Source organism: Corvus kubaryi, unplaced genomic scaffold (genome assembly GCF_017639235.1).
Source record: "Corvus kubaryi isolate FWS band 111438036 unplaced genomic scaffold, C.kubaryi_AGA036_p1.0 split1-37374, whole genome shotgun sequence".
Taxonomy (NCBI): domain Eukaryota; kingdom Metazoa; phylum Chordata; class Aves; order Passeriformes; family Corvidae; genus Corvus; species Corvus kubaryi.
Window position 1 is genome coordinate 3851432 of NW_024582079.1, and position 23933 is coordinate 3875364.

General features: G+C 39.5%; 1 protein-coding gene across 9 annotated transcripts in view; it reads right to left on the bottom strand.

The window, feature by feature from the left end:
* LOC121657806 (transcription factor COE1) overlaps positions 1-23933 on the bottom strand; it is a 270761-nt gene that overhangs the window by 9888 nt on the left and 236940 nt on the right. For all 9 annotated transcript variants that reach the window (XM_042013919.1, XM_042013922.1, XM_042013918.1 and 6 more), the window contains exons 11-14: positions 21164-21252; positions 2535-2600; positions 1774-1951; positions 123-302 (exon numbers count right to left, since the gene is read on the bottom strand). In XM_042013919.1, the coding sequence (XP_041869853.1) occupies positions 123-302; positions 1774-1951; positions 2535-2600; positions 21164-21252 (513 nt within the window). The remainder of the gene's footprint in view (positions 1-122; positions 303-1773; positions 1952-2534; positions 2601-21163; positions 21253-23933) is intronic.

Here is a 23933-nt window from a genome sequence, read left to right on the forward strand (position 1 = left end):
AGAAAAGACCAAATTCTATTTCAAGTGCTCAAAATAGAAAATAAATATTGAGCATCACAGAAAATCTACTGCCTCCTTCTAATAAAAATGTGCAAAATACAGAAAATACATAAAATACTCACTGGCATAGGGAGAATTGGCAGCAGATCCATTCAGGAAGGTTGGAGAACCGCCTAAATTTGACATTCCAGCATTCCCATAGCCATTCATGCTTGTTGTGACAGAGTTGTAGTTTGTCTGCTGCGGGGTGGTGCTTGGCACGTAGCCATGAGGTGACACACTGCTGGAGTTGCGAGTGAAACCTTGTGTGGGGAGGGAACACAGTCAGAAACTGGAATTAGCCCCACAACAGTTTCCTACACAAACCAAGGGGGAGCTCAGTCCAGCCAGGGAGCACAGGGAGGGATGGGATTGACCCCCCAGGACCACCAGGGACCCAAATCGGGACGCCTCCCTGCCCAGGTCGCTGCTGGAGGGAGCACAAAGGTGGAGGAGGGAGGCTGGAGCCTCCAGAGCTCCCCAGGCAACCCATGGATGCCCTGGAGCAAAGATCACCGCTGGGTGTTAGATGAACGCTCACTCTGAAAGCGCTGCTTGTAGGAAATGAAGTAAACATGACCTACATTTTCAGAGTGAGGAGTCCAGACCCACTCAAGGTATGTTAAAAGCACGTGATTGTTGTTAACTCTTTTCTGATGTCGCTGTCATTTAACACATCTCAGATGCTCACTGCATACTTCAGGAAATGTAGTGCATTTCTCCAGCTTGTGGGATATCCTTTGTCCTTCTGCCTTGGTCTGATCATTATGTTGGTGGGAAATGAGCATCAAATTTGACAGCAAGTTAAAATTTGAATCTCTACCTAATTCTGAAATGGCATTTTAGGAAACTCATATCCAAATATTCATAAAGAAAGATTTGTTTCTAGAAGCACAGAAATACGAAAATACATTTTCACTCCTAGAAGAAAAATTGCCAATTTTTCTTCCTAACACACAGCATAAAATAATTCAATCTGAATGTAATTTTTTATTTTTTTAGTGTAATGCAAAAAGTTTTTGTCTGCTATTCTAGAAACATCCTTGTCCTAACACTTTCTCATTAAAGTATATTTTTAATTTGGAGAATGCATAGAGCTGAGCAAAGGAGAGGGCAAAATGCAAAGGGCTTTTACAAAAATATTCTTCAGCTATTTTTTATTTTTAAGTGTGGGAATTAAACCAATACTGATTTTAAACAAAGGGAAAACCACTTTATTTTAAAAATTAGACAAGCTCTGAAAATGTCTTTGTAAACATTTCTATTCTTTGCTTGTTGTAAAATTTATGAAAGGCTCAAACTCTGAAAAAAACACAAAACAAATCTCTTGCAAAACAAACCCAAATGAAGTAGATAAACATTCAAGGGATAATTTTGTGTTATAAAGAAATGCTACACAAGGCCCAGACTGAGAGATCATCCATGCTCAGGAAAATATATATGCAAGTACTTAACATTAAGTACATGCTGGAGCCGATTAAAATTAGTGGGATTTAGACACAAATACAAGTGTTACTCTGGGCAGAATGAAAAGCTAGTTAGAGACATGCAGAAGTGCTTTCCCTGAGTTAGGGCAGCCCCATCCTGCGTCATCCAAGGGTGTGGGATGGGCTGCCCAGCCCTGCTCCCAGCCCTGCTCCCAGCCCTGAGCCATCCCTCTGCCACTCCCTGCGCGCCCCCCTGACTTCTATCAGAAAAGATCCATAGAGAGAGGAAGATGAGTCTTCTCCTGACCCTGGTTGGTGGCTTGGGAGGCTTCGGAGACATTGACAGCGAGCTGGCCACTGAAGGAATTGACTCCCATCATTCCCGCGTGGACGGAGGTGTTGGCGAGGGCGGGGAGCTGGTTGTGGTTGCGGGGGACGCTGTAGAGTGCTTCGGCGATGTCTGCAGCTCTTTTCAGGATTATTTCCTACAGGATAAGTAGGGGAAAAAAAAAAATAGAAGAGTTACCAATGAGACTCTGACAAACCTCTTCTTACAGCCTCAAATGAAACAGTTCCCTGTCCAAAGGCTAAAGGTTTTCTTTCTGAACCAGCTGGCTGACAGAGAGCTAATGCTTGTAGGAGCTGCTGCCTTCCTGATAAATCCTGACATCTGTGGTAAGAGAGTTGGAAGTCTCAGTCCCAGCGGCCACACTTTGTATAAAAAGACCAACTGGAAGGATGGGGCTGGAGCCTGGACTTGCTCCACCTTAGAGCTCTCTTTAGGGGAAGATGGAAAAATCACTGGTGGCAAGTCATAATGCACAACATTGCCCATATTATATAGGATCTGGTGAAAGTGGGGAAATGCCTCCATGGTGCTTTTACAAACACTAAATTCACACCCTTTAAAAAAGGAAACAAGCAAACTAAACCCCACCCCAGATATGGCATCGCCCTCTACATTTATTCGTGTCTCCCATTGTAGTATCACATCCTTTTAGCCCCTGGTCTAGCTGTACATGTAAGAAATAGCCATGTTATAGAATTGCTGAAGTAGAATGCATTTACCTGGTTATTATGTGGCATACCATAGAGTGCTTCTACTAAATCAGCAGCCCTCTTAAGTATTACTTCCTGTCAATATAAAAACAGAAGCATTCTTCTGAGTTCAATAAGCTCCTTGTGGGGAAAACAAATATTAGAATCTTTTATTCTCTTCTATTAGGTGCACTGTGTTTTGTAGTGTTTTTTCCTTCTTTTCCTCCCACCAGGTAAACCTTAATTGTAACAACTCTCAGCAACCACTGAATGGTGTTAAATCACTGGTTCATCCTATTCACACACATGCTTAATCAAGTCAAAAGGTGAGAATCATTGGTGCTGCAAAATAAAATACATCACTCAATTGTCTCTACCATCTGCACTATAAACCACTCATGGGTTTATTGCAGAATACAATCCCGAGGTCATTTACTAGATTACTGCAATCAATGTCATTCAGAGCATGTTATGAATCCCTTCAATGTGTTTATTTTATTCTTAATTGCGTGCTGCAGGAATTGTGACCTTACCCAGCAGGCCACATTCAGAAGATACCCAATCAGTCCTGTGCTACCGGTAATGTAACCCTTTGACTTCTTCAGTTTGTGTCCTGGTACAAGGGGTCAGAGCAGGATCCATGTACATGAAATGATGCCCAAGAGAAAAACACATGCAGCGTGTGAGAGGAGGGCCCAGGACCATGCAGTGTTTCCTGGAAAAATTCCCTGCATGGACAGCAGACTTTAAAATAGTCTGAGATTCAGTTCTCCATTTTGGGCATTTTTTTCCCCCCTCCATTTTCTTATTTGTTCCTTTTCATTTAATATTTCTCAGGGTATTTTATACTGGCATTCAAGTAACAATAGCATTTCCTGTGTTCTTACATTTTACAGCATCCTGATGATAACCCTGATAGAAAATATAAAAATGCATTGCAGTATTAACCCAGAAGAATTTTTTTTCCTTATTATTTCAAGGCATCTTTCAAAGCAGATTCCCAAATGCCCAATCAAAACTGGCCAAGAACATCCTTTGAGTAAAACAACGTATTTTTGTAGTTCCTAAGTACTGCTCTAATATTCTAACATGATGCTATTCAACATGGCATATTTCTGTAAGTAGCTTACAAAAATAGTACCAGTTCTAAGGATTTTACAGTTTTCTACAAAGTTAAACTTTTAAACTTAAAATATTTTACACAATAGCCATATTTTATACCAAAAAGAAACAGTAATGCTCAATTTTCATATACTGTAGACTCTGATCAGAAAATAGAGATATAATTGCATTCATTTTGCTGTCACCATAACCTCTTCAAAAATCCTTGAACAACTCTTCAAATGACAAGCTTTTAGATGCATATTAGCATTTTTTTCAATTTTAAATCCTCTATAATATAAGATAAAATAGTTGTCATACTGCAGTAACTACTTATGACATATATAATGTCCTAAATTCAAAAATGAGATGGAGGATTTTTCTTCTCCCAGTAAACATTTAGGCTTGCCTTCTGCTGTACACACCCCTGTCTCAGAACACACATTTAAATTATTTTCCACATATGAAGTGAGATGTAATACATAATTGATGGATTTTTAAATCACTACATTTGAAGCAGATTCTGAGGAGTTAAGTTGCTACAGCCTCTTTCTGTTGGTGGGTTTTGTTTGTTTGTTTGCTTGATTTTTTCCTTCTTTTACATTTGTTTGTTTGTTTGCTTGATTTTTAAGATTGGGGTTGGTTTTCTGCTTCGATTGTTGGTTGGGGTGGGTTTTTTGTTGCTTTTTGACCACAGCAGTGAGCAGTATAATCACAGACAGACAGACAGACACAAACAGCATCCGGGTACAAACAATCCTTGTTCGTCACAACACTGAGGTGCCCTTTTTACCTCATGTTGAAGATACAAACTAGAGAAGAACAGAGACATTACTGAAAAAATGTTCTCTTTTTCAATCCTTGATTTTAGATGGAAAATTACTGCACAGGTGTTTGACTTTGCAAACTAGGATTTATTACACTTCAGTAGAAATTGTTTGCAGTATATATTTCACTGATGGAAAATTAGAATGTGATACAGAGCCCACAAACTGCTTTGGTATATTGTTAACCTAAGCTGTCATTATGCCAAATTACTAAAAAAAAAGAAACTTTAAATAGTCATTTCTGCTCTACCTGACTAATCATAGTTATTTATATAATGCTGAGCTAAAAACCTTAGAGTGCATCTAAAAAGAGATTGAAAACCATGTTAAAAAATGAGGTAATTACATAGAATCTTACAGCTGATCTACCTAATATCAAATATATTTCAGTTCTTAAACACTGGAAGTTCTTTGATGCCATATCATATTGCATGTAAATAAAACTAATTGTCATGATGCTTTATTGAAACATTCTTGACAAGTAGCATTCAATTTCCTTAGCTAGTCAATGCTTATTTTTTTTTCAACATTATCAGAGTTTGTAAATTTGAGTTTCATACTTTCTCTAACAATATTTTCACACAATAAAAGCATTTATTGTTTATGATGTTTTCAGATCATACAAAGTAGCTGGTACACAGAAAAACCCTCCTGTGTCAAATAGTGGTATCTTCTATTCCTGAGCTGACGGTACTTCTTATAGACACAAACCAGCTTTAAAAATACACGATAAAATGCTGCTAAAGACAGGCTCAAGACATTAACTTCTTGTTTTCTGAATGCATCTTAAACCCTTTGCAGCTCTGCCTAAATTACAATAGAAGCTGCTCCACGTACAAAGGAGCCCCCGAAGTCCTCTATAAGTTAGAGCAGCAGACCTTGCAAGGTGCTTGGATTGCGGTGACCAGAAAATTGTTCTCACCTCCATGTCATTACGCTCACAGTGAAGCAGCCCCCGAGCATGTTTGTGTTCGGGATCTAATATATTGCCTTTCAATCAGAGCTGAGAGCCACTGAACACATAGACAGAACATGACGAGCAGGTCAGGAAAGCAATAAAGATTTTACAGAGCTGTCCAAGGTGCTAAATTTACTCAATAATGGGTTTGGCACCATAGTGTTAACCTCTCATTTACTACCAGTTTGAGGGACTAAATTGAAGTAGCTGACTTCATTTACCTTGAAATGTATATTTTATGACATTATGTAAGTAGATTGAAAGGGCACTGCAGTTTTAACAATTTAAAGGCTAGAGCATGTTTAAGATGAAGCTTGAATATTTATCGTATATTGCACTTAAACTATATTGTATATTAAAATGCATTGATTAAATTTGTAAAAGGTATTATAAAAAAGGACAGCTAGTATAAGAGATCTATGTCTTTTAAAATCCAATTGATACTGCACGTTACCACTGTGATGGTAACAGATAAACAGATAGAGAGGTGGACAGAGCAGCAGACAGAGCAAAAAGTGAGTGAAACTCACATTCCATAAAAAGAAATCTCTGCATAAACTCAAGGTCTGTTACTCCAGATATTCTTTTGTTCACAAAAATTTTTCTTTGCCTTCATCTCCGAAGCCTAGATTTTCATAGCAGTAAGTGGGCATCATGTAAGGTCCTTCCAATTGAATATGCAAGTGGAAATATTTCCTGAGAGAGACAGAGTTTGACTAAAGCTAATATCTAATTTATGGGGGCATTTGTCAAAGAAGATCCACTTTTCTGTTAATGCTAAAAGTCTGACAGCTTTTGGTTTAGAATAAAGGACTTTGCAGCATTTAGCTAGACCTAAGTGAGGGTCGTCTATTTTTGCAGTTCGTTTCAAACGAGAATAATTTTATTTCTCTAAAAATAACAATTGAGCAAATATTGAGAAAAAGAAAGATTACTTTAGTCCTTAAATATGATGCATCAGAAATCTGCACTCCATGAAGCTACACAGCAAAACTCCAGAGTCAATTTTTACTCCAAGCTGAAGCTGATTTTCTACTGAGGGATTTTTAGTTTTAGTAATTTTTGAAACAGGCTCACAATTAAGTATTTTGATCAAATTTTCCTTCTGAAGATAATAAGGGGTGTCTACATACACAAAAAAGGGGGTGAGTAGCAAAATCTACTGCAACTTTGCATATCCCAAAATTACTGTAGAAAAGATACTACAAATCATACTGGAATAACTACGCTTTTGAAGCACAAAGACTGAAATTCAAACCAAATCCAATTCTGAGTGTACCTTGAACACTACAGCACCTTTGTGTGTTTTGTTGGAGGCCTGCATTCCCTTCAGAAGGATTTCATTAAGAACATGAAACTTGCATTTCAAGTTTTGTCATGATGAAAACACTTTGTGTCAAGATTTATCATGACAAACACATCCTATGTTAGCTTTAAAAGAGATGGGCTATTTCTTCTTGCAACATCTGCTTACTTTTTATTCAGAAACTCATGAAAAAAAAAATCCACTGTGTCCCAAAAGGGCTGTGAGTCTGGTGAGATAAAGGGTATATAGAGTTACACTGAGTTGTTCAGATAAAGTAACTAAATTAGATAATGTTCAAGGTACTCGTTAAATCGAAATGAATTTTGTCAAGAAGAAGCTGACCACAATATATAACACTCATCAGCCACATACTGTATTATTGAGACCACCAAAGGATTTATGAACTCGTGGAGGGCGTGGGGGGAAAGCTGTTCCAGCATCCTCTGAGGCATTTATCTTATGTGTTGTCTGGATATCATATCACCTTCTAATGCTCTTTAGCATTGTAATACAAGAGAGAGCTCATTCATCTTCTGAGAGGGTACTTAGGGATGATGATGTCATTCATACTTCCTTGACTCTTATGTCTGACCTCCTGCCTCTGCCTTCTAACTTCCTACTCTCATGGCTACTTGCAACAAAAAAGCTCCTCTGCAGACTCAAAATGCTCAGCCTCAGACACCCGTTCACTTCTTCACCTTGGAAAGGTCACATTCTGAAATTTCTAGTCAAAATCACAGTAATTTGTGCTCAAGCTTTCCCTTTGGTTTTCAACTGGTGAAATTATAAATGTGATAGTTAAGGACATGGGTTAGAAGTAAGTTTTAAACTTATACTTGAAATTTGCATATGCATTATATTTTAAAAGATAAAATTGTGAACACCTCTTTCAAATATAAAGGCAAAACCAAGAGAGACATTTAGAAGGATGCCAAAGATCTAAAATGCCAGACATTGAGCTTGGTACACAAGAGCTTCAGCCTGTCCAGAACATCCCATCTCTCCACATCAACACTGAGCACTGCATTATTGTATCATTTTCAGCAATTACAGCTTTGTAAAGACTCATAAACACCATTCAAAATGTAAAGATCCTCCATTTACTGTAAAACTGAGGGAGCCATGCCAGCCTAATGGGAAGTATAAAATAACAAGGCCATTTCTCTAAAAAGATATCTGTACTCACACAAAGTTGAAAACTTTTCCAGCAAACAAACTGAATTGTTTCCATATATTATGATTGAATCATACCAAAGAAATGAATACCATATAGATACCACAAACACAAGAAGGCAAAATGGGAGAGAAAGACAATATATCTCACTTGAGGGGCAAAAAAAAAGCTTCAGCTTACCACTGCCTGCGGGGTGGAAGTGCACTGAATTCCTGCCACTGAATTTCAATGGCAACTTCCAGAAAACAAGTCTGCATTGCGAGCTAGAACCTTGGTCTTTCCAAGCCACTGTAGCCTCATCAGCCTCCACCCAAACTGAAAATCACAGCCTAAATTTTCAGCACTAAAAACAGTCATGCATAACCTTACCACCTGCTCCACAATGAGCCAACCTTATAAATAAAATATAGGAAGCCTCTATGAGGCAGCAGAAAGAACAAATGCTGAAGTGCAAATGGGAGCAGGCATTTATCCATAAACATTGAGAATCAATGATTAAAACTCCTCTTAACCACAAAGGTGATAAATGCATTTAGGGAAAACACACCCTGTCAAACAGTCTTTGCAAATGCTGCTGACAAAAGAAGGAACAAAATTATGATGATCACCTGAAAGTCTGTCCTTGCAAGTCTCCCATCTTACACCCATTAACCTCCTGGAAATATGGTGTAGCTAAGCACTAAAAAAAAAATCCACCTCCTTTTTTAATCCACACCACTCATGCTGGTGGTCTCCATTTCCATAAATGATGGGCACATAATAACAACAACAGAATTAGTAGCTAACACAGATGTGTACTTCATCTAGATACAGGGTGGCATGGAATAAACCACCATTAATATTATTGGTTTGGAATAACTCTTTGAATAAACTGTCATTTGAGAGTCTGGATGCTCCCACCATATTACCATGAACTGAGGCATCTGGAAAGTAATTTGGAGGGTTCTGTTGCTAAAAGCTCTGGACTTCTCTGCTAATGTTGGGTCTCTAAGTGAAGGAAGAGTGGGCATGTGAGAGCAGATATGCAGGACTAAAATCACTCTGCCAGGCCCCAAATCATCTCCTTTAGGGACTTTAGGGACAACAGTGATGTCATGACTCCCACCCAAGTCCCTCTGCTAGCTGTAGAACTTTGCTTCTTTTAAGTATGTTTATAGCATGTGTTGCCCCCAACCCCTCACAGTTTACCAGAAAAAGGCATTTACAGCCACGTGCAGGAACCCTTCAGAGCTGTCAAATCTTACCTCATGAGGCCAATCTACTTTTCATGCACCCAGTGCAGGGCTGGTAGTTATTACAGCATTATACCCTTATATCTGTTCACAACCTACAGCACATCAGCTGAGAGCTGGCAGGCATCAGTCATATTTGGGGCTCACAAACCTGTCCCTTCAGGAACCAACACTGTGGCAATTCTCTGGCCTCTCCTACAGCATTTCCCACAGATTGTCCTGCAGGTTCACACTGTGAGGGTCTAATGACAGATCCCCTTGGTCTGAAAAAGCGAGATCAGGAGAGGAAACACATTTTCCACGCTATACAAAAACCTGAAAGATCTGTAGTGTGTAAGGACCAGTTCTCCTGCACACACTTCTTTCATGCCATCCCATCTGTCATACAATGGTCCATTTGTCATATTCAGTGAATCACCAGAAGACAATCTAATTAGATATAAAATAGAGCACAAATGGGTAAGTCCACATAATTTAATGACTAACAAAAAATCCTTCACCAACTTCCTTTATGGAAATCCCTCCATCCCACCGGGTTACAGTGACTCACACTATTCCCATCTATCCAGGCTACAAAAGGATTATTCCTGATTTATCCATATGAGCAAGCAAATGACAACATTAGACTCTTCTCTTCTACCTGACCTCAAAAGTTCCCTCTAAATTTTCCTTATGTGCCTCCAATACCTTCAACCCCATGGCAATCTTGGATAGGAACTTCAGGCATTTATTTTTGAAAATTTACTGCAAACCATTTGTATGAGCATCTACAGTACTTTAAAGCAGAGGTTCATTATTGAGATTATGGAGATTTAGGTTTGGGGTTTTTTTTTTGGTTTTGCATATGTAAGATTTCCTGATAGTTGCTCTTGCTAGTATTAACATTCCTATTTCTTGGGGAAAAAAAGAGAAAAAATGGGGGGAAAAAGAAGAGTTATTGCTCAAAATTTTCCGACTATTTTAAACCCATATATTTTTTGGAAATTGTCAACATTCTCTTATGGAAGAAGAAGAATGTTTTGAAAGATTTGAAGGTCTGGCCTTAGGTAAACTTTCAAAGAATTTGGAAAAATGAACAGAAGCACTAAATTCTGACACTGTCATTCCAAGATACTGCACAGGCTGTTTTAGAAGCTTTATTCTATGGATTGTATCATTGTGCCCATTAGAAAAATTCCCTGGAATACTGGCGACTAAAAAAGATTACCTGTGGCTTGTGATTTTGTGCATGGCACAATGCAGATATCAAATTATGTATTTGTAAGAGTGAAGAGCTTTCCTTGGCAAATGGACAGGCTGATATCTATTTTCTATGATTTGTATACACAAAGACTTTCCAAACACAGGTCAAGTCCTAACACTTTTAAATTGATCTCACATTAGGTCAAACTAGACTGTATTGGCTGGCAAAATTCACTTGGCTACATTTAAATCTATAGAGGAATATGCTTGGTAATGCATGGCAAAAATCCTGCTGAGGTAAATCAGAGGAGTTGTGTAGCAATTGAAGTGTAAATTGTAGATATGTGCTTTGTCCATTTTATTTTCACAGTTTGTCTTATGCATTTACCTATTTCAAAATCTAAATATGTCAAATTAGCTCTTTTCTATAAAAAAAAAAACCAAACACAAGTGTTCAATGACATTAAAGACCCACCCATGCTTGCTTTTAATGAAGGAGAAAAAAAGCCCCCAACAAACTAAACCAAACCAAACAGAAAAACCCAGCCTATCATTAAGATCTGTGAAACTGTCACTTTTCTGGATTGGATGCTTCAGGTGGGAAGCATGAGCAGTTAGAAATCGAGTGTTCAGGTTACTTTTAATAGCAGGAGGAAACTGAAAAATAAGACACATTGAAATTCTGACCTACAATAATATTCCACTCCATTCTGTGGAGAGCAGATGCATAAAAATGTTGAAATAGAGACTGGAATAATGTTGGTGGGTTTTAGTATTACAGCTAAAACACTGCTCAGTCATAACCCCTACAAATGACTACTTTCACTTACATTTTATCATTGGCATAATTAAAAGAAGTCTCTTGAAAGGGGCATTCTCATTACAGCCAAGGACCACTTCAGACCCAATTGAAATGAAAAGACAGACCATAGATTAGGTGCAGATACAAGTGGTAATTTCTAGGGAAGCATAAAATACCAAATGTAACAACCACATTTTATAACTATGTGTTCAAAAGACTCACAGTATTTTATTGGACAAAGAGGCTTTGGCTCAGAAAGACAACTTTAACAAAGTGGCTTCTAACAGATATTCTTAAAAAGTTTCAACTTTCTTATCAGAAATAAAAGACATTTCATTTTTCATATTGTTATTTTTAATTTACGGTCCTATAATTCAGCTGAAATTATCCAAAGGAAGAATAAATGTTGAATAACCATGAATTTTAGAAATTCATCCAACATTTCACAGAGGTAACACTATATTTCTGTGTACAACCCCACAAAGTAAAAGCAGGCACAGCATTTTACACAATCTAGGGCTCCTTTTTCACTGTTGAGGGAAAAGTGTTGCCATTGTCACTACACCAATATATTTTATAGAATTGCTTCAAAATACTGACTTTTCAAAATATATCAGTATTCCAGTTGCTTTTTTGATCAACCAAACCTCTTAGCTCTCGCACTAGTTTACAGCTGAATAATGAAAGAAAATCCAGATTATCAAATTATGATATATTTATGATATGTTTATAATTATGTTTATTAAAAATACTTTTAAACACATTTTGTTTGTCTGAAGCTCACATTTGTGAAAATTAGGCATCTCTATTCTGTCAAATGTTTGGACTTCAAGATGCTATGTCCAGATGAAATTATGAATCCAGCATTATCAGTGGAGACACTCAGGTCATCCTAAAGAACAAAACCAATGAACTTCACAATTTCTGTATCTTGGGCTGCCCATAATATATCAACAAAAAATGTGTTAAATATATGTGGTTCTGCTTTAAAAAATGCTTCTGTGTCTTGTTTTCATTCTCCTCTCAGCAAACGTATCATTTGTTATCTGTAGTCACAAATGTATTCCAAAATGTTCTTTAAAATAAATCCAAAACGCATTTCCGTGTCTGTACAAGTAGGTTGAGATTGTGCTATTGTACTTAGAGGACATTCCAGTCCAGTTGAGTTATATCACCATAAGTTACATGATTGACTTTTACAGCAGAAAGAAAAGGTTGTACTCAAACAACTGTTATTGCCTCAATGGAAAAAAAAAAAAAAAATCAATGAATGTAAAATGAACAAGAGATTTTGTCCGAGTTGCAGTTAATACTACTGAAGAGCTATGGATATTAAAAGGTCAACAAATAAATTAGTCCAAGTGTTATGAAATGAATGATTTGGCTTATAATTGTATTGAGTGCAAATTGTTCACTGCCTATTAGACCAGGTAATTTTTAACCATGGTGCCTCAATTACTGTTCCATAAGCAATAATACAGTTGTAAGAGCCACCAGTTCGATCGGGTGACCTGGGAGACACTCCAGGACAGCTGCCTTTGCTATGACAGATCACTGAGCCTGATCTCCAAATGGTGCCAAACCTTCTCTTCCTGGGAGGGGATCTCATAAAAGAAACATTACTGCTTGATTCATTTTACCAAAATGCTTGAGTTTTCTAGCGTCAGCAGCTGGGTGTAGATTGTGAGGCTCTGTATTTCTTAGAAGAATTACGACAAGAGGCATCCTATTGCTTCCAGCACTCTCTGCTAAATGGCATCATGATGGTTTGGAGGATGCTTTTTCTGCTACTCAATTGGGCTGTGTTGTGAGAAATACACGGCAATCATATTTTACATCACCACATAACACCTAAAACTAGGCCAGGAATGGAAACTCTAGGTGAGATTATAGACATTACTTCACACTTCAGCAATGCCCCGCATTCAGAGATCTCAAAGCACCACTTTAATGGGAGCAAATTAAACTTCACAACACACTTTCTAGGAAAACACACTCGCTCCCCCATCTTCATCAGAGACAGCCTTGAGGTGTAGCTGCTTGGCTGAAGTTACAGTGGTCTATGGTTACAACCAAGGCAAGTTTTGTAGGGTGAGGTAATATCTTTTATTAGAGACACCGATACAGGCGAGAAAAGGTACAGTCAACACACAGGAAGCAAAGACAGGCACCCAAAAGCCTGTTTTATTCCAGCTATATCAGTTAGTCTAAGATATAACCACTCCCTGCAAACCCTGATAGCCTTAAGAAGGGAAAAGGAATCAATCTGATATTGCTTTCATGCTATGAAGTAACACCCATGGTAGCAGCTGTGTTTCCCCATTGTTCCTGTGTTCCCTGAGAGCCAGGGCTCAAAATAAGGCTATAAAGGGCTCACCAGGGTTCCCAGACGACTGGGCCTTAAAGGACTGTAACTAGGCTGTAACTACATAGATCTGCTCTCTGCCCATATATAAAACAAACTGAAGAGGTAAGTGCAAATCCTGAATTATCAAATAATCTGCACAGGATAAACCACAATAATAAAAGCCTAATTAGAATAGATTGTACCCCGTACAACCAAATCCTGCTTATGTTGTCACTTTGCTCTATTTTTGATAAATCACTACATTCAAACAGTCTGTTGGGAGGGTGGTTTTCCACTTCATCTCTCCATTGCACAAAAAAAGCGACACATGACTGGAGTCTGAATTTCCATTTCACCAGCATACAGTTGAACTGAATATTACTTGGCACAATACAGTATACAACTGAGCCACTAAATGGCTGATTTACTAAATTATTATTAGATGAGCTCTTGCTGTTCCAAGTGAAAGTGCAGTCACTGTCTCTCTTCATGGTGTGTTCAAATTGTTCTGTGTTTAAATATTCAGCATGAGGCTAATGTGAACTGATGAACTGAGACTACAAACGTTCACTTTCGATGCAGACAGAGAGACAGAGATGCAACGTATCATGTGGCCTGCAGAGGTGAAAATGATTTATATTTAAGGATGCTGCTGCCTATTTCCATTAATATAAGATATTCTTAATTAGCTTTGTGTTTGATTCAGGAGTTTGGAAATGTAGCTAGAAGCTAGAAGACAGCTCCAAAACTGAACATAGCTGTGTGGCTATGGAGGCATCAGAGTCCTGGTGAAGTGGTACTTGAGCCTGGATCTCTGCCAATAAAGTGCATGAGCTGCCTCCACAGTTTCTTTCTTTGGTCTCTTTAATATTTGAGCTGTAACCTAAGAGTATCACCTGCAGTTCCTACCTGAGCATCAGAAATCCTCGGTATGTAAAGGACTGACTGTGTTGTGTAATTCTATGACTTTCTGAGGTGAGTGGATAAGGGGGAAATGGAAAAATAGATATTTTTATGAAAGGTTAAAGAAAAAAAGAAACAATTTCTTTACTGCCACCTGCTGGAGTTGACAATAACCCTTTGTCCCACGGAGAGAACAAGCTCCTCACTCGGAGGACAGTTACGGGGAGCATTTAAAATACTGTGATCCCAGACACTTACAGTAGATTAGAATTTTTTATTGGTGCTGTGTTGCCATAACAACATAAAGACAGCAGATGACTTAAGCTAAGCTTGCAAAGCAAAAGGCTGCTCATCTGGCAGCTAAAATGAATACAGTTCACTTCACAAGTTCCCCATATGGACCCTTAGTGTATGGTAATGAGGATACCATATGGTGGGAGAAAATGCACAGAGAACAATTGTGCTCCACTGGATGAGTGAAGTGAGCAGGAAGTTATGAGGAAACACAGGAGAGAGATTTGTGTGTGTGCTCTCTAACTCAAGGGTTTCTTTCAGAGGGGGGTTCTCTCTCTTCTTAATCTTCCTCCTAATATATACATGCATAGAAATGACAGAGAAACATATTGCACATTTTGCAACATCATTCATCATAAACTGTCAGCCGTGTTTGTAAATCAGCTTGGTAAGATCTTAGAAATTTGTAATGCTTAAAAGGTAAAAGTGCTAAGTTTTTAGACAAAGTGCAGGAAAATTTAAGCACTTCTGACAAGTAGAAACATTAGTGGTAATCATTTTAAAAATGCTTGCATCTTTCTGCCCGCATGTTTAGCTGTAAATAATGCCGCAATGAATAAAAGCTTTAAAAAAGGGGAGGGGAGGATGAAATGGAAAAAAATATTTTTTATTTTATTTCCAAAAGGATAAAAAATAATAGATTATCAGAACCATATGCATGCAAAATTCTGCTGTAAATGTACATATGCTATACAGTACACTGTACTAACCAGATCCTAAACCTGGTAAGACAGCTTGCTAAAGGCTGCAAAGTCAATTTTGTACTACACATGCTTCATAAAAGATGAATATAAATGCATTAGTTAGACACGGTGAGCTAAATTAGAAGGTCAGGCAGGGCTGGAAGGGCTGAAATATCACACAACCAATGACTGTAATTACTCTTTTTTTAAGTCTATTAAGTGGTGTTGTTCTATCAAGGCTCAGGGGTATAGGACATGAAGTACAAGATAAAGTAATGTGTATTTATTACTCCCACGGGATCAATTTACTAGATATTTTCAGCTCCATGGAGCAAAATACACAAATGCAGCTCTTGTTACTTTCTTCAAACTGTGGCTTTTTCCTTCAAAACCTGCTCCTCGAAGGGACTGTGTTTACCTGTTTGGTGTCTTCCTGCCATCCTCAGTTAATTGTTGTATTTGAAACCAACCAGGATGAGGATACAGGAACAGAGAAATGTGGGGATCCCTCCTACAGGATGTTCAAACAAGTGGTTTGAGTGGCTCAGATGGAATGTGCAGACTAGAAGATCCAATCCCAAGCATGATTTTTACCCCAAGGCAAAGCAGAAAGTGGGAGTGGAGAATGGCACAGAGCTCCTTGTCATCATGTTAGCCCTGATCTATTAAAAGTTTTGTCATAGATTCTAAATTACACCATCTGCTCTAATCATTTGCTGAGTAAATGCTGACCCAGTTATAAAGAAAGCTCACTGAAATGTGTGTGCATACTGCTGACCTTCAGAAAGGAAAGGGCTCCTTGCCAGCCCTGTGTGCTGGCTCTGCCCTTCAGCGAGCAGTCTGTCCCTTTGCTCTCTCCTTTCAGACTCTCTGCATATTCCCAGACACCCCTCTGACATCCACCACCCCATAAAGGTGATACTTTCACAGGTACCTCGCCATCTCAAAAGTTTTGATGCTCTCTCGCTGAGTATTTTCCATAGGATAAACAAAATATCAGACCTCAGCAACCTAAACGAGCTCCTCAACCAACTAAGGGCTCAAATTGTTAGGAAACTTAAAAAACCCCAACTGGTGAGGGTTCAATACCAACCTTAACTCTGATCTCACATTTCTGTAAATTTTACAGTAGAACGTAGAAACCTCTAAGCACATCCCATGACCTCCTTGCTGTACAGATGAGCTCCAAGAGCTCCTCTTTACATGCTCCCCTTTCCTGCCCACACTTAGTATAAAAGTTTTCTGATTCTCTTTTTACACTGGGTGGGGAAAAAAGAAATGGTGCTTTCTTAGCTGAAAATTACTAACTTAGGTTAAAACACAGTATATGTTGTGTTAGCAGATGGCAATCCTTTCTGGAATTTCCATTGGGTCTGTCTGAAGCAGCAAACCTGAGCTTCATTGTCTTCATTGCTATTTTAACCTCTGCTAGCAAGCCTGGGCCAACCACCCACGTTTAGAGACAACCCTTATTTGCAATATAAACACTACCCGTGTCACGATGGATAAAGGGCAGATCTGTGGGATTCCATACAGAAAAAGACAACTGCTTTTGCCAGCCTCTGATTCCTAATAACCACATGTCTTCTATTAGTGGCCTAAATGAGGAGGTGGGCTATGTCTTGGGGGGGTTTAATGACTGACCAGAGAAAAGGAGCTGAAGGGAAGGAGGATTCTGGTTACCTGTGCTCTCAGCACAGCAGGGAGGCCCCTGTGCACTAGAGAGAGAAGCTTCACTTTCATCTACATGAAGAGAAACCAGAAGTAAAGGTCCCTTTCAGGAGGGGTAAGGGGTCTCCTAGAGAACCCTGAAGGAACAGACTGGGAGGGAGAGGACATCAGATCACAGAGGGGGTTGATGCAATGACTCGCTCCTCAAATACAGAGTGAACAATCTTCTGCTTAATCTAAATACAAGTGATGAGTTGTAGGAGTGGTGAAAATGGCAAATAAAATCTAGGAAATTGCATATAAAGAGGAATTGTTGTTATTAAATCATTTAGGATGGATATGTTTCAAATCTAGCTCACAGTTGAAGCTGTTTTACAGCTCTAGCTGTGGAGTTTTAACAAAATTGCAGAATTGCAACGTGTCTGCCAGGGATTTATTTTAAGGATTGCAGGGTAGTTACATGAATGAACCTTAATAGACTCAACATGTTGTTGTGATCTGAACTCTTCAGTGATCTCCACTGCAGTTTATGTGCACAGGAACCAACAACACGAGTGCATTTGTGTGCCTGTGTGCAAACACACAAGATGGAAATGGGGCACACACATGTGCAGGGCTGTTCCCAGCTCCACACAGGCTCTCTACAGACTGCTCCTGCAGGACAATAACACCATTTCTCAACCTTAGCATCACATTTTCACTTCTCCCCAGAGATCTCTTGTTTCCTCTGATCTGCCTCCTGTCTGTATTAGAAAGGACAGGCTACACTGCCCAGCACACTCCTGGTACTTGATCTCACTACAAGCTTTGGGTGCTAATCCCACCACATCTTGTCACTGCTCCTGGTGCTTGTGGGCATGGGGGTGTCTGTACAGACATGCACATCTCCCTCCACTGGCTGCCTTCCTTGACCTGCTCTGCACAAGGAAGGAGCAGGATTCTGGTTCAAGCTGGCTTCATACTTCAGCTGCCAACATCAGCTCCCACTCTTTTCTCCAGAAACTATATACTGCATTTCTGCTTTAAGCACATCAGCTGTCAATCTTGCAGTCCAAAGACCCTAGTTCCCAGGTGCTCCCATTCTCTTTGCTGTGGGAGGGCATTCTCTACTGGAATTTGGCTAACGAAGCACTGAGAAGGAGAAATTATTTTTTAAAATCTGGCTTCTTTCTTTGCCTTCTTCCAGGATATAGTTGGAACATTTAAAAAAATTCATCCTGAGCATAAATTTTGAGCACTTCTGAAAGTACTGGTTCTAAACTTGTGGAGATCAAGCTTCTCAAACAGCCTCAGTGGTTTTAGAAATGCTGCTAACTCCACCCTGGAGGGCAGAGCATGTGCTAACACTCACTTGATGGCCTCAACAATTCTCCTTGACTGCAGGGATAAGTCACAGAGCAGAATGCTCTTGATGGTCCATGGGAAGGGCAGCATGCCCTTATGAACACAAAAATTATAACCATTTCTACCTCTGGAAAGATCTCTAATTCACCAGTAATATTTCAATGGAATAATGGCCACGAACCCTAGAAGCAATTAGAGAAATATGATCTGTTTTATTTATTTAATACAAAGGCACAAGCTTTTTCATTAATAGAAAGTGATGATACCCCGTGAGGACAACGGGGAAAACGGAGGGAAGGATTTTGAAAGCTCTGAGCACTGCTCTCCTCTCTGCTGTTTCTCTCGAACATTTGCCCTTTCTGCCCGTGGTTCCACTGTGGGAGCCATATGGCTTCCAACACTCCTCTAAGTAGCCACTGAGAATTGTCTGTAGTGGAAAAGTGCCAAAGCCCTTCCTGGTTTAATGACATGGGGAAGAGCACTGTGCAGTGCTCACCAGCACAGAGGCTCACAGCGTCCTTGATGATGATTCTGGAGCCAGCAAGCGATGCTGGGAATTGAACCATCACTGCCTCAAATACAGAAGTCGACATGTGCCAACCCCTGCTGCATTCAGCCTCTGTGCGTGGCATATTAATGAGACTTGAACTTGAGGTCCAACCTTCAAGCTTGCACAGAAGGAATTACCCAAAGACAGAAAAAAAAGGTCCTGTTTTCATCTTGTTTCCCTCTAAGCTTGCCCAGTGTTACCAGTTTCTTCACTGAGTTTGTCCAACCCTTAAGAAGTAACCTTTTTTTTACGTCATCACTTCTTACCTCTGCATACATAGCCACAATTTCCCTTGATTTAAAGGTCTGAAAAACTGGTTCAAAAGGTACTCCAAAGAAGCACATGAAGCCAAGAGGGTATAGGAGGGGACAGATGACTCTGTGCTAACTCTCAGTCTCATACCTTATCCATAAATACCTGCTAAATTTTGGAGTCAGGATATGGAGCTAGGAGAAGCTTTCTTCTGCCTGCTTTTATGTCCCATGACATGCAGCAGGAATATGTGGTACCAGTCTCAGTCAAAACGGGAAAGTGGAGGGTGCTCAGCCTGGAGGCTGCATTCCCACTTTCCCACACCAGCACAAAGGGGTACTGCTGGGGACCCCCTCGGTGCCTCAGGTGTCTAAAAGGAGCCCAGTTCCTATGGAAGTTGGTGATGCACCACAATCCCTGGCCACATGACCCAATTTGGAATTTCCCAGTCTTATTTTACTTGAATTTCCTGCTTTAAATAAAATCCATGGCCATCTCCTAGTCGGCTGGAATGTTGGGTTTAGGGAAGTTTTGTGCAGCATTTTTTTGGGGCCTTCCAAATGCCTGGTGCATAGTGAAGGCTGGCTTCTTCTTTTCTGAGAAACTGTTTTTCTCCAGAAGCACATTTGGCAGCAGAGGCAGGATAGAGATAAAAAAAAAAAAATGCCCCTACAGAAGGATGCTCTCTTCCTTTGGAAAGGGTTGCACCTCTGGAGTGAAACTTGACAAGCCATGAAAGCTGTGTCCTGCTGCAAGTCGGTCCAAATGTTAGGGAAAAGGACAGCTTGCAGAGGGTGAACAGAGCCAATGGTAAGTGTAACTCTCCAGGACAGCATGTTTCTCTGATGGTAAGAGGGAAGGACAACACATCAGCGACCCCAAAACCACAGCCTGCAGCCTCCCTAGGCAAGATAAAGGACTGAATAAACCTGTAAAAAAAGTCACACACTGAATTTTATTTCTTTCAAGGAATTAAACAAATTAAGTTCCAGTGTTTAGGAAATCTTCTCACCTTTCAAACACTTTAGAAATGTAACTAATCAAAGCCTACAACAATCTCTGATGAAAGCCTTTGGACAGCTCAGGGAGCTACAGAAGAAAGGTCACAAGTATTGCCCAGTCATAAAGGCTATACTGGATGTACATTAAGTGAACAATTCATTTGTCTGTGTCTCAGGATTGCAAATTCACATTTTCTTTTCCATAGGGAGTGTTCTGACTCCCCAGCTCACTCAGTAACAGCAGATAAAACACGTGGTGGCAGCTGGCCACAGACAGTGACTCCAGCCCACCACTATTGCTCAGAGTTCCTGTGGACATGAGCAACACTTAAATCCCCCATCTCTTTCTCCAGCATATCACAAAAGTTACTGCAAATTCTTGCAAGGTAGAAAGAACAGATCTGAGTGCAATCCCAGGGTTTTCCCAGTACAAGAAGCCTGTCTGAACAATGCTGTCTTTCCCCCAGCTTTTACTTGACAGAAATCAACAAAAACCCTCACTAATTTTCATGGGAACATCACTTCAGTACACAATGCTGTAATTATATCAGCAATCCGGAAATAAAACAGCATATAATCATTATTATCCTAAACCAATACATGATGCAGCAGCAATGGACTCACATCCAATTAACTTGATTTTATCAATGGTGAAGTTCTCAAAATTATGCTGGCAAGTGCTACTGATACCAAAACCAAAAAGCATCATTATTCTATGAAAACACTGCTCAGGTCCCAAAATGGTAACCAAAAAAGATGTTCATTGTTAAGTATTTTAGAACACAGAGAATGATTCACATTTAAGAAAGGCAAGAGCTGTTTGAGCTGGCTGTGACTGAGAGGACAGCAGAATTCTCCTAAGGCTCCAGTGGGAGTTGCTGATTGGGCTTCCTTGGTCATGGGTCTGTTTCAGCTTATCTGGGTTGGGTACCAAACCAGGACCATCACATTTACAGAGCCTTGCACTTTCAGACAAAAACATGCAGTAACCATCTTTACCATATTTAATAAAACAATAAACTTTGTGCTGACCTTTGGCAAGCGTTCGGGGTCACCAGGGTGCCGGGGGATAACCTTCTGTAACCTTTGGAAACCATAGTCAATGGTGGGTTCGTTCAGAGCTGAAACAACAACAAACAACAGCGTGATGTGACAAAGGCACAGCAATGGGCTCAGGTGACAACGGGAAAGGCACCGCGAGACCCCGGCAGGACCACAGCAAAATCCCCTTTGGCTGGACCCAGCACTGCCTGAAATCCTGGTTCAAACACTGCTTGGGATTGGTCCTTTGACTTCAATCCAAGCCTTCCCACTTCAGCTCCTCCAGCGAAGCTGCTGGAAGATTTGGGGATGTTGTATTCATCTTCCAAAGCGGAAGCAATTACTATCTTTGAAAGCCACAGTGAAACCAATTTGATAAATACTTCACACCCCATGTTTCAGGTTGGGTTTTGATACTATGAGGAAGGTAATTGGAAAACAAAAGTAGTAACTATTCCAGTGTCTTTCTTGCTCCAAATTTCATTATACATTTAATTTGCTCCATGTGCAATGCTCACAAATAATTTTTGTTCTGAAATACAGGCATTTGTCTTGGCAAAGGTTTTATTTTTTACTCATCAACACTGACTTCAGCAGCTTAGGCTCCAATCAGCACTAAACTGATCCACTAATAAGACTAAATAATTAAAAAAAAAAAATACATCAATGTTTTTAGTTCATCTTTCCCTAGTCCTTGTCCGATAAAATGGAGGTGAGAAATGGTGAAAGTGGAACACTTTAATCTTCATGAAAATGCTGGTCTCTCTGCATTAATGGAAGCTCTGATTGTGTCAAGCCTTTAAGCACATGCTTATCTGTAAGCACATACTTACACCCATTTGCTTTCAGCAAAGCAAATTTGAGCATATTATGTTTTTTATATGATTGCCTATAATTACAGGGGACTGCGCTGAATGACCTTCTAGCTATATTTCCAGTCATATGATCACTTTAAAACTCAGATGTTAGTGAGACTTCAACATGTGCTTAGAATTTCCTAAGTGCTTTGGTGAACTGGAACAGTCAAGTATTCTCGAGCATCTCTAAACAACAGCCCATCTTGACTCTCCCATGCCAATAGAGACGTGGAAATATTCCACAGCAATTTGTTCGAATTTTTTGAGTTAAATGGGGGGGAAAAAATCAATTCCAATGTGTATTTTTATATATTCAGCCTTTTCTTTTCTTTTGTGGAGGAAAAAACATATTTTTTTCATTTTTGAGTCACTTTAAAGTTTTTCTTATCTTGTCTTAGCTCATTAAATCAAAAAAATATATTTCTCGCACAAAATTTGCTTACTAATTTGCAAATATATCATACATCTTTATCAGGGTCTTATAATGAACTTTATTATGTGGCTAGAATGATATTTGAATATTGCAAAGAGATTTAGCATCAAACTCCATCTCCCAGCCTTAACATGCCATAACCTGTCTGTATTTCCATGTTTTAAGGGAAGAGAACATAATTCCATACTCCTAATGTTAAAGATCTTCATGTTTTCATGAAACCAATATCTAATCCCTGGCTTGTTTGCAATTAATTGGCATTCCATAACAAGCCCACAAAACAATCCCTTTAAATGATTGTTATTTTCAAACCAATTTCTACAGCATATTGTCCAGCTGGCAACCAAAGGGTCAGATTTTTATCTCCTCCTGGCACATCCCATCTCCATAAGCAAATCCAGCAATGCTGATGCAGACTGAGGTAGAGGAAGGTGGTGTTGGGGGGATCCAGACCTACCCAACATGGTGAAACACACGTGTGGCTGATGGGGACTGGATGGAGAGGCACAGGCTCCATCAGGACCTCAACATCCCTCTCATATCAGAAAGGAATCCTCTGACCATATCCTGAAATCAGTCTTACAGTATTATGGTAACCAGACTAGAAATCCATCAGGATTTTACTTTTAGAGCTTTTTATATATCCTGGAGGTCATGACATCCCTCTACTCTCCTTGCTTCTTTGGGGTTTTTCCAGGCATTTCCTTTCATCAGGAATATCTGAATGTGACCTTTTATTTATATTCAGGTCATTATATGGAAGGAGTGAGAATAAGGCTTTTCCCCTTCTTGAGCCCTTTTTGATTTTGGGATGATGGGGCCTTTTCTTTCCCACATTTCCTTTCCCACCCTGGCCCATGCTGACCTCTCTGTTGTGTAGTTTTGCAGAAAATATCACTGTACCTTGGTTTAGAACCCCCTGGTTTCACTACCCCTGAGTTTACTTACAAGGCTGCTTAGTTTAAACCTTCTTCAAATAAATTAATTTACTTCTATTTATATTTATTATGAAAAATAGCTGTTCTCTGAGAAGATTAAAAAAAAATCCCTACAGTTCAAATTTACGTTTCTTTTGCAAATATGTTCAAAGATTTTAGTGTGGTTCTGTCAAATGTGTTTCTCCTCTAATTCAGTCTAGTTTATGGCCATTTTCCCTTTAGATCCTTTGGGAAAGTAGTTACTAAATTCTGCAGTATTACAAATGGAGGCCAGTTCTGAAATCCCCCCAGAGTTAGCAGTCATTTTCTCATATCTTCCTACACGTTCAACACATTTGAAATCCACAGAGTAATTCCTCTGAGTATTTTCTGAACTAAATGGCCAAAAAAAATGTTAATTTTATGGTCCAATCTCACAAGGCATCAAGCATACTGTGAGAGATAGTGAAAACTTTCTGCCTCAAAGAGCTTCAGCTCTACTTTAGTGGTGGGGAGAGGATGCACACAGCAATCTGCAGGATTGGGTCCTAAAC